At 38.8% G+C, this 22200-nt stretch overlaps 2 protein-coding genes across 2 annotated transcripts in view; both read right to left on the reverse strand.

Annotated features, from left to right (window-relative positions):
- The window catches only part of LOC125243887 (membrane-associated phosphatidylinositol transfer protein 3-like), a 36889-nt gene extending 34069 nt beyond the window's left edge, over positions 1-2820 (reverse strand). The window contains exons 1-2 of the mRNA XM_048153749.1: positions 2634-2820; positions 2320-2468 (exon numbers count right to left, since the gene is read on the reverse strand). Coding sequence (XP_048009706.1) covers positions 2320-2468; positions 2634-2811 — 327 coding nt within the window. The 5' untranslated portion in view covers positions 2812-2820. The remainder of the gene's footprint in view (positions 1-2319; positions 2469-2633) is intronic.
- A 14892-nt stretch (positions 2821-17712) lies between these two features.
- LOC125243154 (male-specific lethal 3 homolog) overlaps positions 17713-22200 on the reverse strand; it is a 38685-nt gene continuing 34197 nt past the window's right edge. The window contains exons 3-4 of the mRNA XM_048152553.1: positions 20533-20632; positions 17713-20413 (exon numbers count right to left, since the gene is read on the reverse strand). Coding sequence (XP_048008510.1) covers positions 20292-20413; positions 20533-20632 — 222 coding nt within the window. The 3' untranslated portion in view covers positions 17713-20291. The remainder of the gene's footprint in view (positions 20414-20532; positions 20633-22200) is intronic.

The raw sequence follows: 22200 nt of genomic DNA on the forward strand, positions 1-22200 counted from the left end.
GTTAGCATTCCCACTCATCTCAATGGCAGTTGCTTGGCTGGTGCAGCATTTCCTGAAAGAATGTTATTTGAATTCTGCCATATTTGCTCATGAGCATTAGGGCATTAGCCCTAGTAAAATATTACTGAAAAATTATTTGTTTGTCTGATGATGGAGAGATTACTGCGTACTGATTTAAGAATAATTTTCCCTGAAATATTTCAGTAATCAAGTGTGTTACAGCATCTAACTAGGCCAGGTTAACCAGACCTTGAATCCTTGGTCTCAGCCAGTTTCAGAGTGATATAAAGATCTGAACCACTGTGCATTGGGCTCCCTTGTCTAGGAAACACTCGGAAGGCTGACCTTCATGTTTCAGGAATCAAGCTATAAAAATCCTATTCTACTGTGTATTGTTAGTCTGACACTGTGCTGTATTTATTTACTGATCCTGTTCAAATCTGAGGAAGCCCTTGAGCCTTCAACACATAAAGAAGAATAGATGTCTTTTATGCCAATGTTTTCTAGTTCACAAGTGTGTAGTGATTGATTTGTTTGCAGGTAGCTACTAACAATACAAGTCTTGAACAAACTGTCTATAGTTGACCTTAAAGAAGACAGGAACGACAGCCCTACTTCATTCAGTTTTGATTCCCATCTGCATTATTGTCTGATCCAATGGAAGAAATGGCTGAAATGTAGGTTTTTTAGTACTCTTTGTCATACTGCAAGAAAAAGCAGTAGTCATGCCAGAATAAAAAATGAAATCTATGGACAACACAGAAATCTTGGGAAAACACAGCATTTATCTTGCCATCCATCAGAACTCCAGCTTGTATGTGCTGTATATAAGACCTTAAAGTCAGCATTAAATGAAAATTCATCAGTATTAAATGAAAATTCATCATATCTATTTTCTAAAAGCATTTTATTGTGAATTTTATTGTGAAATTGACCTGACTTAAGTTAAACCAGACAGTGACACCCTACAAATGGCACGTCCAATCCAAAATGATCCTCAGATGACCCCTGATGACCCCCCACTCTGACTATGTTGGTAACCCCTCACGCATAAGAATAGCCACTCGGTAAATCCAGAAACCTAAGACTAGTAAGACTAGTATTCTGACCGCATAAGATGCCTAGGAATAATAGCTACTCTGACTACGTAGTCACTCTGAGTTGGACGACATCTTGCCCCCTATGAACACTATCACTTGGGAATAAGGTATCTAGTCTTCCATTAAAAGGTACAATATGTAAGATTTTTGGATTAAAATATTCAAAAACCACTAGAGCTGTGTTGTATATTTTGTTGACTTGTGTACTTACATTATCCCAGATGTTTCCAAGAATATTTAAATCCAGAAAAATAAGCAATTTTAGCCAGGACCGTGTCCATGCATCACCTATCAGTGACGTCATACCTGGGTTATCCTCGATTTCCGGTTTTATTTTGTAGAAAACTCCACACTTTGGGGCGGCTTTCTATGGAGAATTTGTTACAGGCCCAGGACAGACAGAGCCGGCTGTATAATAGGGGGACCAATTTGCGTAAATTTTCACCAGGAGATAAAGTGCTTGTATTACTCCCAACGTCAAGTTCAAAATTACTTGCAAAGTGGCAAGGACCGTTTGAGGTCACATGGCAAGTTGGAGAGCTCGATTATGAGGTAATACGGTCTGATAGGAGGGGAGCACGTCAAGGCCGGACGGCTCCCCGGCCTGAATTGGGCGGTGGGGTATGTGGCAAGGGGGGCGTGGTTCAGCGAGGTCTGCAGCAGGAGAGAGAGTTGGGAGACACACGGTGAGTGAGTGGGTTAAGCGCAAATAACGAACACCTGTCTCTGTTTCAGTAATTGGCGTGGAGAGAGTATAAAACGCCAGGAGAAACAGGAGCGAGATAGAGAGACAAGGACTACTGGCTGCTGCACTCCTGGATTCCTGCTGTTTTGTTGTTGGAATGAATTACGAACTTTGCGATTGTTTTGTGCCAGTCTGCACACCTGTTGTTTTTCCTTTTTGATGAATAAAAAGCAGTCAGTAGTCAAGCCGACCCTGTCCTCTTCCTTCCTTACACACAAACTCTGTTACACATACCTTTTACACTGTCCCAGATACATCAGGATGAATTATGGTTTACACTACATACTGTATGCAATGTGGTCCGAATGTGGTTTTGGACCACATTTACACTTGTATTTCCTGCTTCCCACTTCAAATAACCAAAGATGGATGTTAATAATTGGTGTAAACAGGGACTTTACCCTCAAGTTGTGGTATTATATGTTATACAGCCCTTGTAGTAGAGCCAAGAACTGTCAGAAGAGGTGCACTTACCTGTCTAAGAATAAAAGCCACAGCATCTGTGGACTCCCAGTATGAAGTGTGGAACAGGTGAGGCAGTGCAATAGTGGGAAAGGTGGTGAGCACATCTGGACAGTATAGCACGTAATCTAACCGCTTTGACCCCCACCACCTACTACATACTGAGAGAGAAGAGAGGATTTATGTTATACATGCCTGAACTTCACACATATGTAGCCTATATCTTCTTAAACATCAAAGCCTCTGATTCCTTGTGGAAATGAATAAAATATATGAACATCCTAAAAGCACCAGATTCAAGGACATGAAGTGCTCTTGAGACTCACTGTGTGAGATGCTAACAGGCTCGCTCGGGGCAGTTTCAGACCCTTCGGCGTCAGTGGCACAGTGGGCGAGTCCGAGCGGAACAACTCGATCGCTGCCCCTGCGAGACACGCTTCCTACACAGCACTGCTCTGTGGGTCCGTCTACAAATACACTGCTGTCTGACAAGTGTCTGAGCATGGTGTCCGCTTTGAGGAGAAATAAATAAAAGAAGACAACATAAAAATAACTCACAAATGTGAAAATTTAAAGAAAAACAGTACAAAATTAAAAAAAAAAAAATTAAGATCCAATTTATTTACTTTAAGAAATAACATTTTCTTCACACCTTGAATACATGCAAGTGTACACATTTAATCATTATTTTCCAAAAATATTTTATACTAAATATAACTTTAACATATATTTTTACAAATATCATTAATTTATCATTTATAAATATCAAGTTTTTGAGGAGTCACACCACATGACATTTTACAACCTGAACTAACCTTGCTTTTTCATAAAAAAGGCAATTTGTCTGATATTTTATGAAACATTTAGACAGTCATGAGTGTCTGTAGCTTTTTTCTCTATGATATAATTTAGGGCCAGATTTACTAATCAGAGCAAATTTGCATAAAACCGCAATCCCATAAAAGAGCAGATGGGAGTGGAAAGTTCTGCAGGTAATTTACTGACAATGCCCAAATTTAGCAGCAACTTTTGCAGCCATGTCACAAAATGGTTTAGGACATGCTTTTTGGGGGTGTTAATGCAAATACCAGTAAATTGACTACCACAAACCTTAGCAATTCTTTTAAAGCATTAGTTCTCCAAAAAATTAAAATTATGTCTTTAATTTCTAACCCTCATGTCATTCCACACCTGTAAGATCTTCCTTCATCTTCGGAACACAAATAAAGATATTTTTCATAAAATCCAATGGCTCAGTAATGCCTGCATCGCCAGCAAGAACACTCCCTTTTCAATGTCCAGAAAGCTACTAAAAACATATTTAAAACAGTTAATGTGACTACAGTGGTTCAACTTTAATATTATAAAGCAACGAGAATAATTTTTGTACGCCAAAGATAACAATAGCGACTTTATTCAACAATATCTAGTGATGGACGATTTCAAAACACTGCTTCATGAAGCTTCGAAGCTTACTAATCATTTGTTTTGAATCATGGTTCAGAGTGCCAAAAACACATGAATTCAGTAAACGAGGCTTCGCTACATTGTAAGTGTTTTGAAACTTCAATAGTTCACGTGACTTTGGCAGTTTGATACGCACTCTGAACCATGAATGGAAACAAAAGATTTGTTAAGCTTCGAAGCTTCATGAAGCAGTGTTTTGAAATCACCCATCACTAGATATTTGGAATAAAGTCACTATTTTTTTTATTGTTGGCGCACAAAAAGTATTCGCTCGTCGCTTTATAATATTTAAGGTTGAACCACTGTAGTCACATGAACTGTTTTAAATATGCTTTTAGTAGCTTTCTGGGCATTGAAAAAAGGAGTGTTATTGCTGGCGATAAAGGCCTCACTGAGCCATCGGATTTTATCAAAAATATCTTCATTTGTGTTCCGAAGATGAATGTGAAGTCTTACGCATGTGGAACGACATTAGGGTGAGTAATAAATGACATAATTTTCATTTTTGGGTGAACTAACCCTATTCTCCTCCATACATTTTGCTTCTGAAAGTGAAACTCCTACAAATGCATATGTAGGTGCAAGTACATAGCCGAATTCACGAGCGCTCTCTTCTTTGTGAGGGTTTTAGTGTGCAGATAAAAATTAGCCTAGAGTGCCATCTGCTGTTAAAATCTAAGCTCAGAAGCGATTCAAGAGAGAAACGCAATGTGTTCGGAAAATCTCAGAATAGATCCACAAATCGAGATGAATCAATTTATTGTCCCAGCCTTACAAAAAGTCATCTACACACTAGTCCGCTTTCACAGCCTTGTGTTTATAATCTCACTCTTGCAAACTATTATAATGCAAACGTTCAGGGAAAATGTTTTTGAACAAAGACTGAAAGAGTTGTCGGAAGCTTAGTGATGGTGACATTGAGGTCATGCGACTGTGGTGTAGTTCGTTTATAGCCTATGCTTAGCTGACTTATGCCGATTGTATTTATGCTTCAAAATTCAATTGGCTTTTGGATTCTGCAATAATCTTATTGGGTTTTTGTTGAGGGAACAAGGGTGGCATTAACTTCTGGGTTGGCATGTCACCCTGCATCACTCTATAAGGTCAGCCACAAAGATAACTGTCCAGTAAATCTTTAGTAGCACTTAGTGTTTTTTTTTCTTTTTGCATGTTTCCACATGTTAGTCGCACCACATGCCTGATTAGTAAAGCGGTTTTGTGATTTAAATAAAGTAGAAGTAATAAGTACAAATAATGATTAAAAACAAAAGATTTTGGTAATCGATTTTGGCTTTTTTTTTTCATCATCATGATATTAGGACAGTTATATAAGACAATTACATTTAAATAAAAAATTAATTATGATAGAAGTGTATTCAAGTCATTGTAAGCAAGAAATGCCTTTTATAGAAATCCCCCCCCCCCCATTTCATTGATGCTTAAAAACAAAACTTTCTCCAAATCCTCCAAAATCCTGTTTCAGCATTTAGAAAGTTATTCTTCTGCAAGCAATTTATATGCCCTTGAAAGTAACTTAAATCAGGCTTTGTGAGACAATGTTACATTTTCAGGGCACTTAAATGTATAATAATGGTGTGAAAGGATTTAATTTGATTTCTCCTGAAACCCAGCTGCTCCGTGAGTGTTTTCTCTCCTGGCATTCAGTAACTGCAGTGCATTAGATGCTCTGTTCAGCTAGCTGTGACCTGAGCTTGGCTGCATAATGGCACTAATTGGAGCACATTTTCTGACACAGAGTGATTCTGACTAATACCACAGATGATGATCTTAAAGAGCTCTAGTAGAGCATGTCATTAACAATGGCAAGGTTATTCATTTCTAGATCACTGTTAAAAAGTATGCCTTGAGCGTATTGTAAGTCACTTTGGATAAAAGGGTCTGCATAAAGTGTAAACTGATCAATGTGCTAAAATGAGCATAATATGTCAGGTTTACAAACTGCATGTAAACTCTAAAATAAATCACAGACCATAAATGAACAATGAATTCAGAGATGATTTATATCAGGGGTTCTCAACTCTGGCTCTCCAGGTCCAATTTCCTGCAGAGTTTACCTCCAACCTTGATCAAACACACCTAAAAAAGCTAATCAAGAATTCAGAATTACTAGAAAGTTACATGCAGGTGAGTCTGATCAAGGTTAGAGCTGAAAAGTGGATCTCAAGGGCCAGAGTTGAGAACACCTGATATATATGATCAAAGTTTTTGGATTAAATTATCTCATTGTTTACAACTAACAATAGTATTATCCAGATGTTCCAGTGGAAAATCAGTGACATGGCTATTTTGATAGGGAAAAAATGCAGTGGGAATTTTAAAATGCAGTATTTTCCAGTGTACAGCCACTTCAATGTCTAATACAGCTGCAAAATAATCAGCTTCTCTGGACTTACTATTTATATGCATGTTTTTGAGTAAAATTAACCTTTTTATTATATTCTGTAAACTAAGTTATTTGTTATTTGTAAAATAACAAATAAATCACGTTTCCAGACCTTGAATTCTGCAAAGAAAACAAATTTATATTAATTTTTAAACAAAACAATGCTAATGTTTATCTTAGGAAGAGTTAAATCAATATTTGGTGGAATAACCCTGATTTCATGCATTTTGGCATGCTCTCTACCAGTTGGAAAGTTTTTAAGTCTGGAGTTTGGGCTGGCCATGACAGGGTCTTGATCTGGTGGTCCTCCATAATTCTGTTGCCTCTGGCTTGCTTAATTGGGACACCTAATATTCAACAATGTTACTGATCTGCTTGCATTGATACCATTGTATGCAAACTGAACTGAGCTGGACAATGACATCACTGTTTTCTGTTTCACTGATGACAACACTGTTTTGAGAGCTGCTGTAAAGATAAATTGGTAACACTTTACAGTAAGGTTCATTAGTTAACATTAGTTAACTACAATAGTTAACATGAACTAATAATGAACTGCACTTATACAGCATTTATTAATCTTTGTTAATGTTAATTTCAACATTTACTAATACGTTATTAAAATCTTGTTAACAGTTAATGCACTGTGAATTAACATAAACAAACTATGAACAACTGTATTTTCATTAACTAATGTTAACAAAGATTAGTAAATACAGTAACAAATGTATTGTTCATTGTTAGTTCATGTTAGTTTATACATTAACTAATGTTTAACTAATGAACCTTATTGTAAAGTGTTACCGATAAATTAACTAAATTAATAACTAATAATTTTTACAATGGAAATTAATCAATACTGAACTAACTTAAGCTGGACAATGACAGTATTTTCTTCTACAGCTGCTATACAGCCAAAATTATGTTTCCTGCTATCACTGTAAAGCTGATTTGAAACAATCTGCAGTGTAAAAAGTGCTATATAAATAAAAGATGACTTGACTTGACTCCATCCACACCTTTATTGGCCAGGCTGTATGGCATAAAAGCATTGTCCTGCCGGAAAAAAACAATCCTTTGAGTTGGGGGACATTGTCGAAGCAGAAGGAAGCAATTTTTCGTCCAGTATAATCTTGTACATGGCTTGAGTCACGCATCCTTCACAAAGACGCTCTAAATGACTATATTTTTGTTTGAAATTGAAGACAATGTCACTAGTTTATAGAATAAAACAAAACAAAAATTCATTTTACTCAAACACATATAGTAAATCAAGAAAAACTGCTAATTTTTGTGAAGAAAATTTTTAATTAATTATAACTAACATTCCTTTTTCTTGCAGGATATACATTTATATGCTTTTGAGAACAAAATGTTCTAGCACTTGGCCATAGTGTAATAACGAAAGAAGAAATGTGTACTAGACAGCTATATTTAATCTCATGACTTGAGCAACAAGCAGAAGTAACCAAAAAATCCACTTTGCTTTGCCCAGTAACAGGGGAGGGGGTTTACTGAATTGCACATATGAAGAACCAATCATATTAGAGAAAAAATATGTAATGAATCCACGCCACGCCACGCCACGCACCTATTCAGTATAAACTGTTGTAATAATAATAATAATAATAATAATAATAATAAATATAGCTGCAAGCAGCAATTATGGGGCCAAGCAAAAAAGGCACAGCAAGCCAGCCAAGATGGCTGGGAGCATCAGACCAGCTGCAACAGTAAGCAATTAATGACCTATTAGGATCATTTTAGGCAAAAGAGCTGAAAAATGATATATACAGTCAATAATAAAGATTTAATGGTTTATCACTTTTGATCAATAGGTGGTGCTGTGACCAAATTAATGTGGTATGGTCAGAGTGAGGTAGCAATGACACTCGCTAAGGATATGACTCCCGTGAAAATAAGTCAACCAGATCAAAAGATATAAACATATGAAAAAAACACTAGGTGGCGCTAGTTTGAAACTTCTCAGGCTCCTTCGGGACCTTGTGATGATGACTCATACCGAGTTTCATAACAATACGCTAATGTGTTCATAAAATACAGCATTTTTGCACAAAATTCAAAATGGCCGACAACCAAAATGGCTGATATGGGAAAATTGGATATCATTCGACTCGGCATGATGCCCCTAATCTAACAAGACCAAATTTATGATTTTTGGACAAACATATTTGAAGCTATAAGCAAAAATAATGGCTATTTTGGCTTTTTTGAATCTCCAGACCAGTAGGTGGTGTTGCGACGAAACTCAGCATGTAGGCTCTGGTCTTGCTTGGGATGATTTGTACGAAGTTTGGTGTAAATATGATAAATCATTGCAGAGATACAGCCATGAGTCCAAACTGGGTGCTCTGCGTTAAATTAATTTGCGTGTTTTTTGAGAATGGTTGAGTTTATCAAAAAGCTTTTGATAACTTTTTGCCAGAATGGTCTGAAGATGATCTGGTTCAATTTTCATGATAATCAGACCAACAGCCTAGGACGAGTTCGAAAAAGTAAGTTTTTCGCAAAATTCAAAATGGCGGACAAACCATAAGTCGAAACCTAGCGTGTTAGGTATCGTTAGACTCAGCAGGGATTCAGGAGTCTAAAGTCATGACTCTTTTGAAAATAAGTTGACCACACCCATATTGATAAGCATTTGAATATTTGATTTTACCACTAGGTGGCGCTGGTGCAAAACTTCTTAGGCTCGTTCAGGGCATCGTGCTGAAGACTCATACCAAGTTTTGTGATGATATGCTAATGCGTTCATAAAATACAGCATTTTAGCACAAAATTCAAAATGGCCGACGGCCAAAATGGCTGATATGGTAATAATGGATATCATTCAACTCGGAATGATGCCCTGAATCTGACGTAACCACATTTATGATTTATGGACAAACCATTCAGAAGTTATTAGCATAAATATCCATTTTTCATATCTCTGGACCAGTAGGTGGCACTGTGCCGAAACACTGCATGTTGCCTCAAGTCATGCTTGTGATGACATGTACAAAGATTGGTCAGAATACGATAAATTGTTTTGAAGATATAGCCTTAAGTGTGATTTTGCGAGCTTTCGGTCGAATTCTTTTGTGCCCTATTCGAGAACGGATGGATCTATCGAAAAGCTTTTGATAACTTTTTGCAGTCATGGTCTGAAGATGATCTGGTTCAATTTTTGTGAAAATCGGAGTAATGCCCTAGGAGGAGTTCGAAAAAGTAGGTTTTTCGGAAAAATCAAAATGGCGGGAAAATTTTCATGACGGAAAATGACGTCATATGGTGCATTCGAATCGGCATGAGCCAAGGAATCAGAGGAAAAAAGAATTTTGTTTCTAGTCCATACGGTTCAAAAGTTATTAGCATAAACAGAAGTGCAACTTTGGACAGCTGGTGGCGCTAGAGGGATTGAGTTAGAGACTCCAAATTGGCTATGGACACAGTTCAGACTGTCCTCTAACTGTGTGCCAAATTTCACAACTTTTTACCATACGGTTCTATGGGCTGCCATAGACTCCAAGAGCGGAAGAATAATAAATATAGCTGCAAGCAGCAATTACGGGGCCAAGCAAAAAAGGCACAGCAAGCCAGCCAAGATGGCTGGGAGCATCAGACCAGCTGCAACAGTAAGCAATTAAAGACCTATTAGGATCATTTTAGGCAAAAGAGCTGAAAAATGATATATACAGTCAATAATAAAGATTTAATGGTTTATCACTTTTGATCAATAGGTGGTGCTGTGACCAAATTAATGTGGTATGGTCAGAGTGAGGTAGCAATGACACTCGCTAAGGATATGACTCCCGTGAAAATAAGTCAACCAGATCAAAAGTTATAAACATATGAAAAAAACACTAGGTGGCGCTGGTTTGAAACTTCTCAGGCTCCTTCGGGACCTTGTGCTGATGACTCATACCGAGTTTCGTAACAGTACGCTAATGCGTTCATAAAATACAGCATTTTTGCACAAAATTCAAAATGGCCGACAACCAAAATGGCTGATATGGGAAAATTGGATATCATTCGACTCGGCATGATGCCCCTAATCTAACAAGACCAAATTTATGATTTTTGGACAAACATATTTGAAGCTATAAGCAAAAATAATGGCTATTTTGGCTTTTTTGAATCTCCAGACCAGTAGGTGGTGTTGCGACGAAACTCAGCATGTAGGCTCTGGTCTTGCTTGGGATGATTTGTACGAAGTTTGGTCTAAATATGATCAATCATTGCAGAGATACAGCCATGAGTCCAAACTGGGTGCTCTGTGTTAAATTAATTTGCGTGTTTTTTGAGAATGGTTGAGTTTATCAAAAAGCTTTTGATAACTTTTTGCCAGAATGGTCTGAAGATGATCTGGTTCAATTTTCATAATAATCAGACCAACAGCCTAGGACGAGTTCGAAAAAGTAGGTTTTTCGCTAAATTCAAAATGGTGGACAAACCATAAGTCGAAACCTAGCATGTTTGGTATCGTTAGACTCAGCAGGGATTCAGGAGTCTAACGTCATGACTCTTTTGAAAATAAGTTGACCACACCTATATTGATAAGCATTTGAATATTTGATTTTACCACTAGGTGGCGCTGGTCCGAAACTTCTCAGGCTTGTTCAGGGCATCGTGCTGATGACCCATACCGAGTTTTGTGGTGATATGCTAATGCATTCATAAAATACAGCATTTTAGCACAAAATTCAAAATGGCCGACGGCTAAAATGGCTGATATGGTAATAATGGATATCACTCGACTCGGCATGATGCCCTGAATCTGACGTGACCACATTTATGATTTATGGACAAACCATTCAGAAGTTATTAGCATAAATAGCCATTTTTCGTATCTCTGGACCAGTAGGTGGCGCTGCACCAAAACGCTGCAGGTTGCCTCAAGTCATGCTTATGATGACATGTACCCAGTTTGGTCTGAAAATGATAAAGCATTGTGGAGATATAGCCTCAAGTCTGATTTTGCGAACTTTTTGTTTAATTCATTTGTGAAGTTTTCAAGAACGGTTTGTTATATCAACAAGCTTTTGATAACTTTTTGTTGGCATGGTCTCAAGATGATCTGGTTCAATTTTGATGATAATCAGAGTAACAGTCTAGGAGGAGTTCGAAAAAGTAGGTTTTTCGCAAAATTCAACATGGCGGACAAACCATAAGTCGAAACCTAGCAAGTTTGGTATTGTTGGACTCAGCAGGGATTCTGGAGTCTAAGGATATGACTCATTTGAAAATAAGTTGACCACACTTAAAGTGATAAACATTTGAATATTTGATTTTACCACTAGGTGGCGCTGGTGCGAAACTTCTCAGGCTGGTTCAGGGCATCATGCTGATGACCCATTCCGAGTTTTGTGACGATACGCTGATGCGTTCATAAAATACAGCATTTTAGCACAAAATTCAAAATGGCCGACGGCCAAAATGGCTGATATGTTAATAATGGTTATCATTCGACTCGGCATGATACCCTGAATCTGACGTGACCACATTTATGATTTCTGGACAAACCATTCAGAAGTTATTAGCCAAAATAGCCATTTTTCGTATCTCCGGACCAGTAGGTGGCACTGCACTGAAACACAGCATGTTGGCTTAAGTCATGCTTGTGATGACATGTATGACGTTTGGTCAAAATACGATAAATCATTTTGGAGATATAGCCTTAAGTGTGATTTTGCGAGCTTTCGGTCGAATTCATTTGTGCCCTATTCGAGAACGGATGGATCTATCGAAAAGCTTTTGATAACTTTTTGCAGTCATCGTCTGAAGATGATCTGGTCCAATTTTTGTGAAAATCGGAGTAACGCCCTAGGAGGAGTTCGAAAAAGTAGGTTTTTCAGAAAAATCTAAATGGCGGGAAAATTTTCATGACGGAAAATGACGTCATATAGTGCAATCGATTCGCCTTGACCCAAGGAATCAGAGGAAAAATGAATTTTGTTTCTAGCCCATACGGTTCAAAAGTTATTAGCATAAACAGAAGTGCAACTTTGGACAGCTGGTGGCGCTAGAGGGATTGAGTTAGAGACTCCAAATTGGCTATGGACACAGTTCAGACTGTCCTCTAACTGTGTGCCAAATTTCACAACTTTTTACCATACGGTTCTATGGGCTGCCATAGACTCCAAGAGCGGAAGAATAATAATAATAAGAATATAGCTGCAAGCAGCAATTACGGGGCCAAGCAAAAAAGGCACAGCAAGGCAGCCAAGATGGCTGGGAGCATCAGACTAGCTGCAACAGTAAGCAATTAAAGACCTATTAGGATCATTTTAGGCAAAAGAGCTGAAAAATGATATATACAGTCAATAATAAAGATTTAATGGTTTATCACTTTTGATCAATAGGTGGTGCTGTGACCAAATTAATGTGGTATGGTCAGAGTGAGGTAGCAATGACACTTGCTAAGGATATGACTCCCGTGAAAATAAGTCAACCAGATCAAAAGTTATAAACATATGAAAAAAACACTAGGTGGCGCTGGTTTGAAACTTCTCAGGCTCCTTCGGGACCTTGTGCTGATGACTCATACCGAGTTTCGTAACAATACGCTAATGCGTTCATAAAATACAGCATTTTTGCACAAAATTCAAAATGGGCGACAACCAAAATGGCTGATATGGGAAAATTGGATATCATTCGACTCGGCATGATGCCCCTAATCCAACAAGACCAAATTTATGATTTTTGGACAAACATATATGAAGCTATAAGCAAAAATAATGGCTATTTTGGCTTTTTTGAATCTCCAGACCAGTAGGTGGTGTTGCGACGAAACTCAGCATGTAGGCTCTGGTCTTGCTTGGGATGATTTGTACGAAGTTTGGTCTAAATATGATCAATCATTGCAGAGATACAGCCATGAGTCCAAACTGGGTGCTCTGTGTTAAATTAATTTGCGTGTTTTTTGAGAATGGTTGAGTTCATCAAAAAGCTTTTGATAACTTTTTGCCAGAATGGTCTGAAAATGATCTGGTTCAATTTTCATAATAATCAGACCAACAGCCTAGGGCGAGTTCGAAAAAGTAGGTTTTTCGCAAAATTCAAAATGGCGGACAAACCATAAGTCGAAACCTAGCATGTTTGGTATCATTAGACTCAACAGGGATTCAGGAGTCTAACGTCATGACTCCTTTTAAAATAAGTTGACCACACCCATATTGATAAGCATTTGAATATTTGATTTTACCACTAGGTGGCGCTGGTCCGAAACTTCTCAGGCTTGTTCAGGGCATCGTGCTGATGACCCATACCGAGTTTTGTGGTGATATGCTAATGCATTCATAAAATACAGCATTTTAGCACAAAATTCAAAATGGCCGACGGCTAAAATGGCTGATATGGTAATAATGGATATCACTCGACTCGGCATGATGCCCTGAATCTGACGTGACCACATTTATGATTTATGGACAAACCATTCAGAAGTTATTAGCATAAATAGACATTTTTCGTATCTCTGGGCCAGTAGGTGGCGCTGCACCAAAACGCTGCAGGTTGCCTCAAGTCATGCTTATGATGACATGTACCCAGTTTGGTCTGAAAACGATAAAGCAATGTGGAGATATAGCCTCAAGTCTGATTTTGCGAACTTTTTGTTTAATTCATTTATGAAGTTTTCAAGAACGGTTTGTTATATCAACAAGCTTTTGATAACATTTTGTTGGCATGGTCTCAAGATGATCTGGTTCAATTTTGATGATAATCAGAGTAACAGTCTAGGAGGAGTTCGAAAAAGTAGTTTTTTCGCAAAATTCAACATGGCGGACAAACCATAAGTCGAAACCTAGCAAGTTTGGTATTGTTGGACTCAGCAGGGATTCTGGAGTCTAAGGATATGACTCATTTGAAAATAAGCTGACCACACTTAAAGTGATAAGCATTTGAATATTTGATTTTACCACTAGGTGGCGCTGGTCCGAAACTTTTCAGGCTCGTTCAGGGCACCGTACTGATGACCCATACCGAGTTTTGTGACGATATGCTAATGCGTTTGTAAAATACAGCATTTTAGCACAAAATTCAAAATGGCCGACAGCCAAAATGGCTGATATGGTAATAATGGTATTCATTCGACTCGGCATGATACCCCGAATCTGACGAGACCACATTTATGATTTATGGACAAACCATTCAGAAGTTATTAGCATAAATAGCCATTTTTCATATCTCCAGACCAGTAGGTGGCACTGCGTTGAAACACTGCATGTTGCCTCAAGTCATGCTTGTGATGACTTGTATGAAGTTTGGTCAGAATACCATAAATCGTTTTGGAGATATAGCCTCAAGATTGATTTTGCGAGCTCTTCATCAAATTCATTTGTGCCCTATTCGAGAAAGGTTCGATCTATCAAAAAGCTTTTGAGAAGTTTTTGCAGTCATGGTCTGAAGATGATCTAGTTCAATTTTGGTGATAATCGGAGTAATGGTCTAGGAGCAGTTAGAAAAAGTATGTTTTTTGGAAAAATCAAAATGGCGGGAAAATTTTCATGACGGAAAATGACGTCATAGGGTGCATTCAAATCGGCATGAGCCAAGGAATCAGAGGACAAAAGAATTTTGTTTCTAGCCCTTACGGTTCAAAAGTTATTAACATAAACAGAAGTTCAACTTTGCACAGCTGGTGGCGCTAGAGGGATTGAGTTAGAGACACCAAATTAGCTATAGACACAGTTCAGACTGTCCTCTATCAGTGTGCCAAATTTCATAACTTTTTACCATACGGTTCTATGGGCTGCCATAGACTCAAGAGCGGAAGAATAATAATAATAAATATAGCTGCAAGCAGCAATTACGGGGCCAAGCAAAAAAGGGACAACAAGCCAGCCAACATGGCTGGGAGCATTAGGCCAACTGCAACAGTGAGCAATTAAAGACCTATTACGATCATTTAAGGCAAAAGAGTTGGAAAATGATATATACAGTCAGTAATAAAGATTTACTGGTTTATCACTTTCGACCAATAGGTGGCGCTGTGACCAAATGAATCTGGTTTGGTCAGAGTGAGGTGACAATGACACTCACTAAGGATATGACTCCCGAAAAAATAAGTCAACCAGATCAAAAGTTATAAGCATATGAAAAAAATACAGTAGGTGGCGCTGATTTGGACTCTTTCAGGGCCTTGTGCTGATGACCCATACAGAGTTTCGCAACAATACACTAATGCATTCACAAAATACAGCATTTTAAAACAAAATTTAAAATGTCCAATGGCCAAAATGGCCGACATGGGAAAATTGGATATCATTCGACTCGGCATGATGCCCCGAATTGAAAAAGACCAACTTTATCATTTTTTGACAAACCTATCTGAAGCTATAAGCAAAAATAATGGCTATATTGGCTTTTTTGTATCTCCAGACCAGTAGGTGGCGTTATGGCAAAACTCAGCATGTAGGCTCTGGTCTTGCTTGGGATGATATGTATGAGGTTTCGTCTGAATATGATAAAGCATTGCAGAGATACAGCCATGAGTCCAAATTGGGTGCTCTGCGTTAAATTAATTTGCGTGTTATTTGAGAATGGTTTGATTTACTGAAAAGCTTTTGATAACTTTTTGCCAGAATGGACTGAAGATGATCTGATCTGATTTTCATGACAATCAAATGAAGCATCTAGGACAAGTTCGAAAAAGCAGGTTTTTCGCAAAATTCAACATGGCGGACAGACCATAAGTCGAAACCTAGCATGTTTGGTATCGTTGGACTCAGCAGGGATTCAGGAGTCTAAGATCATGACTATTTTGAAAATAAGTCGACCACACTCATAGTGATAAGCATTTGAATATTTGATTTTACCACTAGGTGGCGCTGGTGCGAAACTTCTCAGGCTCGTTCAGGGCATCGTACTGATGACCCATATCGAGTTTTGTGATGATATGCTAATGTGTTCGTAAAATACAGCATTTTAGCACAAAATTAAAAATGGCCGACGACCAAAATGGCTGATATGGTAATAATGGTTATCATTCGACTCGGCATGATGCCCCTAATCTAACAAGACCAAAGTTATGATTTTTGGACAAACCTATCTGAAGCTGCAAGCAAAAATAACCATTTTTTGTATATCCAAACCAGTAGGTGGCGCTGCGCCAAAACTCAGCATGTAGGCTCTGGTCTTGCTTGGGATGATATGTATGAACTTTGGTCTGAATATGATAAAGCATTGCAGAGATACAGCCATGAGTCCAAATTGGGTGCTCTACGTTAAATTAATTTGCGTGTTATTTGAGAATGGTTTGATTTACCGAAAAGCTTTTGATAACTTTTTGCCAGAATGGACTGAAGATGATCTGGTTTGATTTTCATGACAATCAAATGAAGCGTCTAGGACGAGTTCGAAAAAGTAGGTTTTTCGCAAAATTCAACATGGCGGACAAACCATATTTCGAAACCTAACATGTTTGGTATCGTTGGACTCAGCAGGGATTCAGGAGTCTAAGGACATGACTCTTTTGAAAACAAGTCGACCACAGTCAAAGTGATAAGCATTTGAATATTTGATTTTACCACTAGGTGGCGCTGGTGCGAAACTTCTCAGGCTGGTTCAGGGCATCATGCTGATGACCCATACCGAGTTTTGTGACGATACGCTGATGCGTTCATAAAATACAGCATTTTAGCACAAAATTCAAAATGGCCGACGGCCAAAATGGCTGATATGGTAATAATGGTTATCATTCGACTCGGCATGATACCCTGAATCTGACGTGACCACATTTATGATTTATGGACAAACCATTCAGAAGTTATTAGCCAAAATATCCATTTTTCGTATCTCCGGACCAGTAGGTGGCACTGCACTGAAACACAGCATGTTGGCTTAAGTCATGCTTGTGATGACATGTATGAAGTTTGGTCAAAATACGATAAATCATTTTGGAGATATAGCCTTAAGTGTGATTTTGCGAGCTTTCGGTCGAATTCATTTGTGCCCTATTCGAGAACGGATGGATCTATCGAAAAGCTTTTGATATCTTTTTGCAGTCATGGTCTGAAGATGATCTGGTCCAATTTTTGTGAAAATCGGAGTAACGCCCTAGGAGGAGTTCGAAAAAGTAGGTTTTTCAGAAAAATCAAAATGGCGGGAAAATTTTCATGACGGAAAATGACGTCATATAGTGCAATCGATTCGCCTTGACCCAAGGAATCAGAGGGAAAAAAGAATTTTGTTTCTAGCCCATACGGTTCAAAAGTTATTAGCATAAACAGAAGTGCAACTTTGGACAGCTGGTGGCGCTAGACAGATTGAGTTAGGGACACCAAATTGGCTATGGACACAGTCCAGACTGTCCTCTATCAGTGTGCCAAATTTCACAACTTTTTACCATACGGTTCTATGGGTTGCCATAGACTCCCAGAGCGGAAGAATAATAATAAGAAGAAAACTAACGATTACAATAGGTGCCTTCGCACCTTCAGTGCTTGGCCCCTAATAATTAAAAAAAAAAAAAAAAAAAAAAGAACGCCAACGGATACAATAGGTGCCTCCGCACCTTCGGTGCTTGGCCCCTAATAATAATAATGTAAAAAAAAAAAAAAGAACGCCAACGGATACAATAGATGCCTCCGCACCTTCGGTGCTTGGCCCCTAATAATAATAATAATAATGGGGAAAATAAACCAAACTACCAATTCAAATAAAATCCCAAGCGACCAAAGATGATCAGGTTAGGTTCCCAAACTATCAGACAGACAAGTCACTCACCCGACCAGTCCTAACAATTAATCGCAGAGTCAAATCAACCTGGGATAAGAGCGTCCGTCTGTCCTGGAGCGCCCCGGACTCCGCCACATCCAGCAAACTTCTCAGTCATGTTCCGACAGAAACTTGAATGCTTCGTCATGGTATGAAAGAATCGTGTTGCACCATCCTCCGTAAGAATTCAGATACGAGCGGGATAAACGAGGTGACAATTGACATTCTTCTCCTTTAAAGCCTTGAGCACTGGGATCATTTCTCTTCTCCGGCTAATCACGTCTGATGAGAAATCCGGAAAGAAACTTACTCTCTTCCCATCAACGGAAATTGGAGCTTTATCTCAGGCGATACGTAGGATACTTTCGCGGTCCAGGAATTTTAGAAGTCGAATTAGGATGGGCCATGGGGCCCTCCCCGAGATTCGTGCAGCCGGAACGCCGTGGGCACGCTCAATGTCAAGTGGGGCGCCAAAGTTCTCTTCTCCCAAAACGCTCGGTAGCCATTTCTTAAAGAATTCGACCGTGTCTCGACCTTCGACTCCTTCACTCAATCCAATCAGACAGATGTTATTTCGTCTGTTGTAATTTTCTATATATTCCAACTTATTTCTGAGAACCTCGTTGTCTTTTTTGAGAAGACTGAGGGACTGCTCATTTCCCTAAACTGTATCTTCAACATCGCTGATCCTTTGTTCAGCCGCAGAGATCCGGCCTTGTATAGATGAAATAGACACGGTCAAGATGTCAATTGATCCCTGAATGGAGTTGCGAAGGTCTGACATTTGAGAGATCAGCTCCTGCTTAACACTCCCAATGATCTCGTGAAACTCTTTCAGCGTGGTGGCGATAACCTCCGCTAAACTTTCCCCCTCAGAGACGTTACCCTCGGTGCCATTTTGCAGAGACTTTCTCTCAGTTTCAGCGGTTCTATGCTTAGCTTTGCTTGGTTTCGGTCGATGCTCCATTATTCCCAGTTGCTCACAATTACCAGGCAGACTTTAATCACTATTGGGCAACGTTTCAGTGTTTGTTTCAAAAGATATTAAACGATTTCTAGAGAGCTCTCCTGGTAACGTCTAACTACCTCGCGCACATCACGTGACTCCCAGCATCTCACTGAAGAGGCCGCCTTAAGAGACTGAGTCATCGAGAAAGTGAACCCTTTCGGTGTCCTTCATCTCAGCAAGGTTTAGCCACATGTGGCGATCCAGACCCCAGAAACCAATCATCCAATCGTGAATGCTTTGGTGAAGGTGATGGAAACAACCCAACTCCAACCCAATGCTCATGGCCGCCAACTTAGCGTCAGCCTCAGACTGGGCCACGAAACCCGAAGGCGGCAGCCCAGTTGAAGCTTCAGCATCTGAAGGCATAAGCCACCCCCCGATGCTGCGAGAGAAACCTCATCATCTGCTGGAGCCCCGAATGAAAAGTTGATCTCACTCAGAAGAACATGAATGGAATGGCATTTTGAAAAAGACACAGACGGCCGTGTAAGCTCTTTTAGAGAAATTCGCTCTTTTAGAGCGAAATTCTCACTTGTGAAAACCACTGAAGCACCCAGGGAACTGTCTCACACTTATCTGTGCTCAGTGAGAGATCGCTGAATGTGCTGTATATCCAGTGACTGAGGTGAAGGGAAAACTTCTCATAAATGCCTAGCTCAGGGTCCGAAAAACAGAAGTGAATTGCATTTGCACATGGCTGGCCTTAAATACCTGTATGCACGGGCGTGGCCTTGCATGCAAATTCTGCACACCAACTTCATTCGCATTTCATTGGCCTTTTCTGATATACTCAGAGGTGATTGGGTCTCTCAAGGACAATCCCCATTCTGTCGTTACGACACACATTGTAGTGAACGACAGAAAGGGAACAATCATTATGAGGGTTTTCATTAAAAGTAAGTTCTGGTCCTCTAATCTGTCAAACAGCATTCTACACTGCTTGTCTGTGCATTAGCAGTGGGTACTTTTCAGTGACTCCTTTTTTCAGGTTACATTGTTATGTCTGAAGTCCAAATGATTTATGAGTGTCAAGGAGTTTTCTCACTAAATTATACAGTGACATCCCAAACTTTACGAATGGAGCAACACTTATAATTTCCCTGTTACTCTGATAGTTGGAATGTACTCCTAGTCCTATAACGTTTTGGGATTTGGGTTTCATTGAGAATCATATTTCATGTCTTTGATTTTATACATTTTAGTAGATAGGACACATGCTGAAATATAACTTGTATTAGAAATATAATCAATATTTGTTTTATATCGCCTGTGTGTTCTCTATCAAATGATCAGCAAGAACACCTTGAAACTACAAAACAATTATTTAGAACTACCTCGTACACATTTTCCTTACATAAAGTATTCATGTGCAATCAATGATAAAAGAAGTTAATCATGTGCATGCAATGCTAAAAGAAATCTGCACCTGAGGAAAAGCTCAAAGTGTTTCACTAGTGCCCTCAGGTTCTTTTCTGGTATGTGCATCTTCCTCAGGATTTCTGGAAGTTTCACTAAAACAAAAAGGCAAAAATAAATAAATAAATAAATAAATAATACACAGTAAAAGATTAAGATAATAACTTCAATTTATGAGAATACTTTTGAACACAAGCAAGAAGCTAATATTCACCAAATAGCCGAAGCAGGTGCTGAGAGCCATAGAGGTAAGAGGGAGGTGGAAGCTGGTCGCTCTGAGGGTAGTTATCTGGTGTCAGTCTCCAGCTCAGAACCTCAAGATAATCATATAGAGGTGAGCCAATTTAATGAGCTAATTCTGTAAATTACGTTATAGGTATACAAGCAGTATTGCACCAGATTATTTTAAGAACAGATCCTACATCTCTAACAGTGCAAACATAAACAAAGACAATGTTTAAAACTGTACAGAGAATCAGTGCATCTTGGCTGATCACAACATTAAAATGTAATAGTCAGTACCAGAGAAATTCTCAATACCAATTTTGACAACACAGCAAAACCCAATATTCTACTTATCAGACAGCAGCTATTTTAGGAGTTTGCAGTGCTGTTGTATTGTTATGTTTAGTGGGGATTCTGACTCCCCTCTGTCAAATGTCTGAAACTGTGGTTCCTTTTGTAGGAGCACGATTACCATTGCAACATTTTGATCAGCATAAAATGATAATTTTGATACAATGTGTAGTGATTTTTACTCCATTCACCGGTGACGTAGTGATTTTTGATCACGTGTCACTTAAGGTGTGGTTATGAGTGTATCAGATGACCCCTTCCCCCTTTTGTAATACGGGGCACCAGTTAAGAATTCTATCTTAATTTAAGAACACTTCAAAAGAGCTGTTCAATAAAATGGAGGAAATCAGTCAACTGATTTATCTGAAGGATTTGTGAGAGTCTGGTCAACTAGTAGAGTCTTTGATCATAAACACAAGGAAGACACAATTATAATAAAATCAATGAAATTTATTAACAATAGACATGCAAGAGTAAATACCACAACGATTAATAACAAAATAATGAATATGCATCTAACCTTATTGTTTGAGCTTAATACAATTAAGAGAAATCTGTTATTCATTTTTATGGTAACACTTTACAATAAGTGCAACCATAATCGCACTCTCAATATTCAAACTGCAAATAAGACCAAATTTTTCTTTGATACAGAGCTAAGAGATGGTTACAACTACAATGCCCAGCATAAAATAGCTTTCATATTGAGAGATATTTGCATGCATCAGGGAGCCGCTTTCAAAATGCGGGGTATTGAAATCGCGTTTGAATGCACCCTCGCGTTTACTTTCACTTTCAGCGATCGCGCATAACTCTGTAAATACGGAGCGGCGGCGACCGTTATCCAAATGAATTTAATGTTTTTTATTTAAATACAAAGCAAAACGACAGTGGAGGCGTAATGTAAACGTAGCAGTGGCATATTCTTTCCTAATCATCCTAACGCTCTGTCATGGCAATATCACGAGACTACTTTTCGCCTCGACGAGAAATCTGTCACATTTTAGTCTCGCGAGATCTCGTGACACAAGATCTCGTCACACCCCTAGTAACAAGCTATTTATAGTAACTTTTCTGCCAACTACTGTTTAAAACCCCAAAATCCAGAAAGACTGCAAGCCGCACATTCATAGTCTATGTTTGTCCTGAAAACAAGAATTAAAAAAAGAAAACTTTCTGGGGTGCTTCTATATTCCCAGAGCTTGCTTTAGAATTAGGGGCCGTTCACATATCGCGTCTAAAACACATGGAAAACGCGGCTGCACCGCTTTCTCCTTTTTTCCAAAGCGCTTGCGCTCCTGTGGCG

The sequence above is a fragment of the Megalobrama amblycephala genome, linkage group LG13 (genome assembly GCF_018812025.1).
Source record: "Megalobrama amblycephala isolate DHTTF-2021 linkage group LG13, ASM1881202v1, whole genome shotgun sequence".
Lineage (NCBI taxonomy): Eukaryota > Metazoa > Chordata > Actinopteri > Cypriniformes > Xenocyprididae > Megalobrama > Megalobrama amblycephala.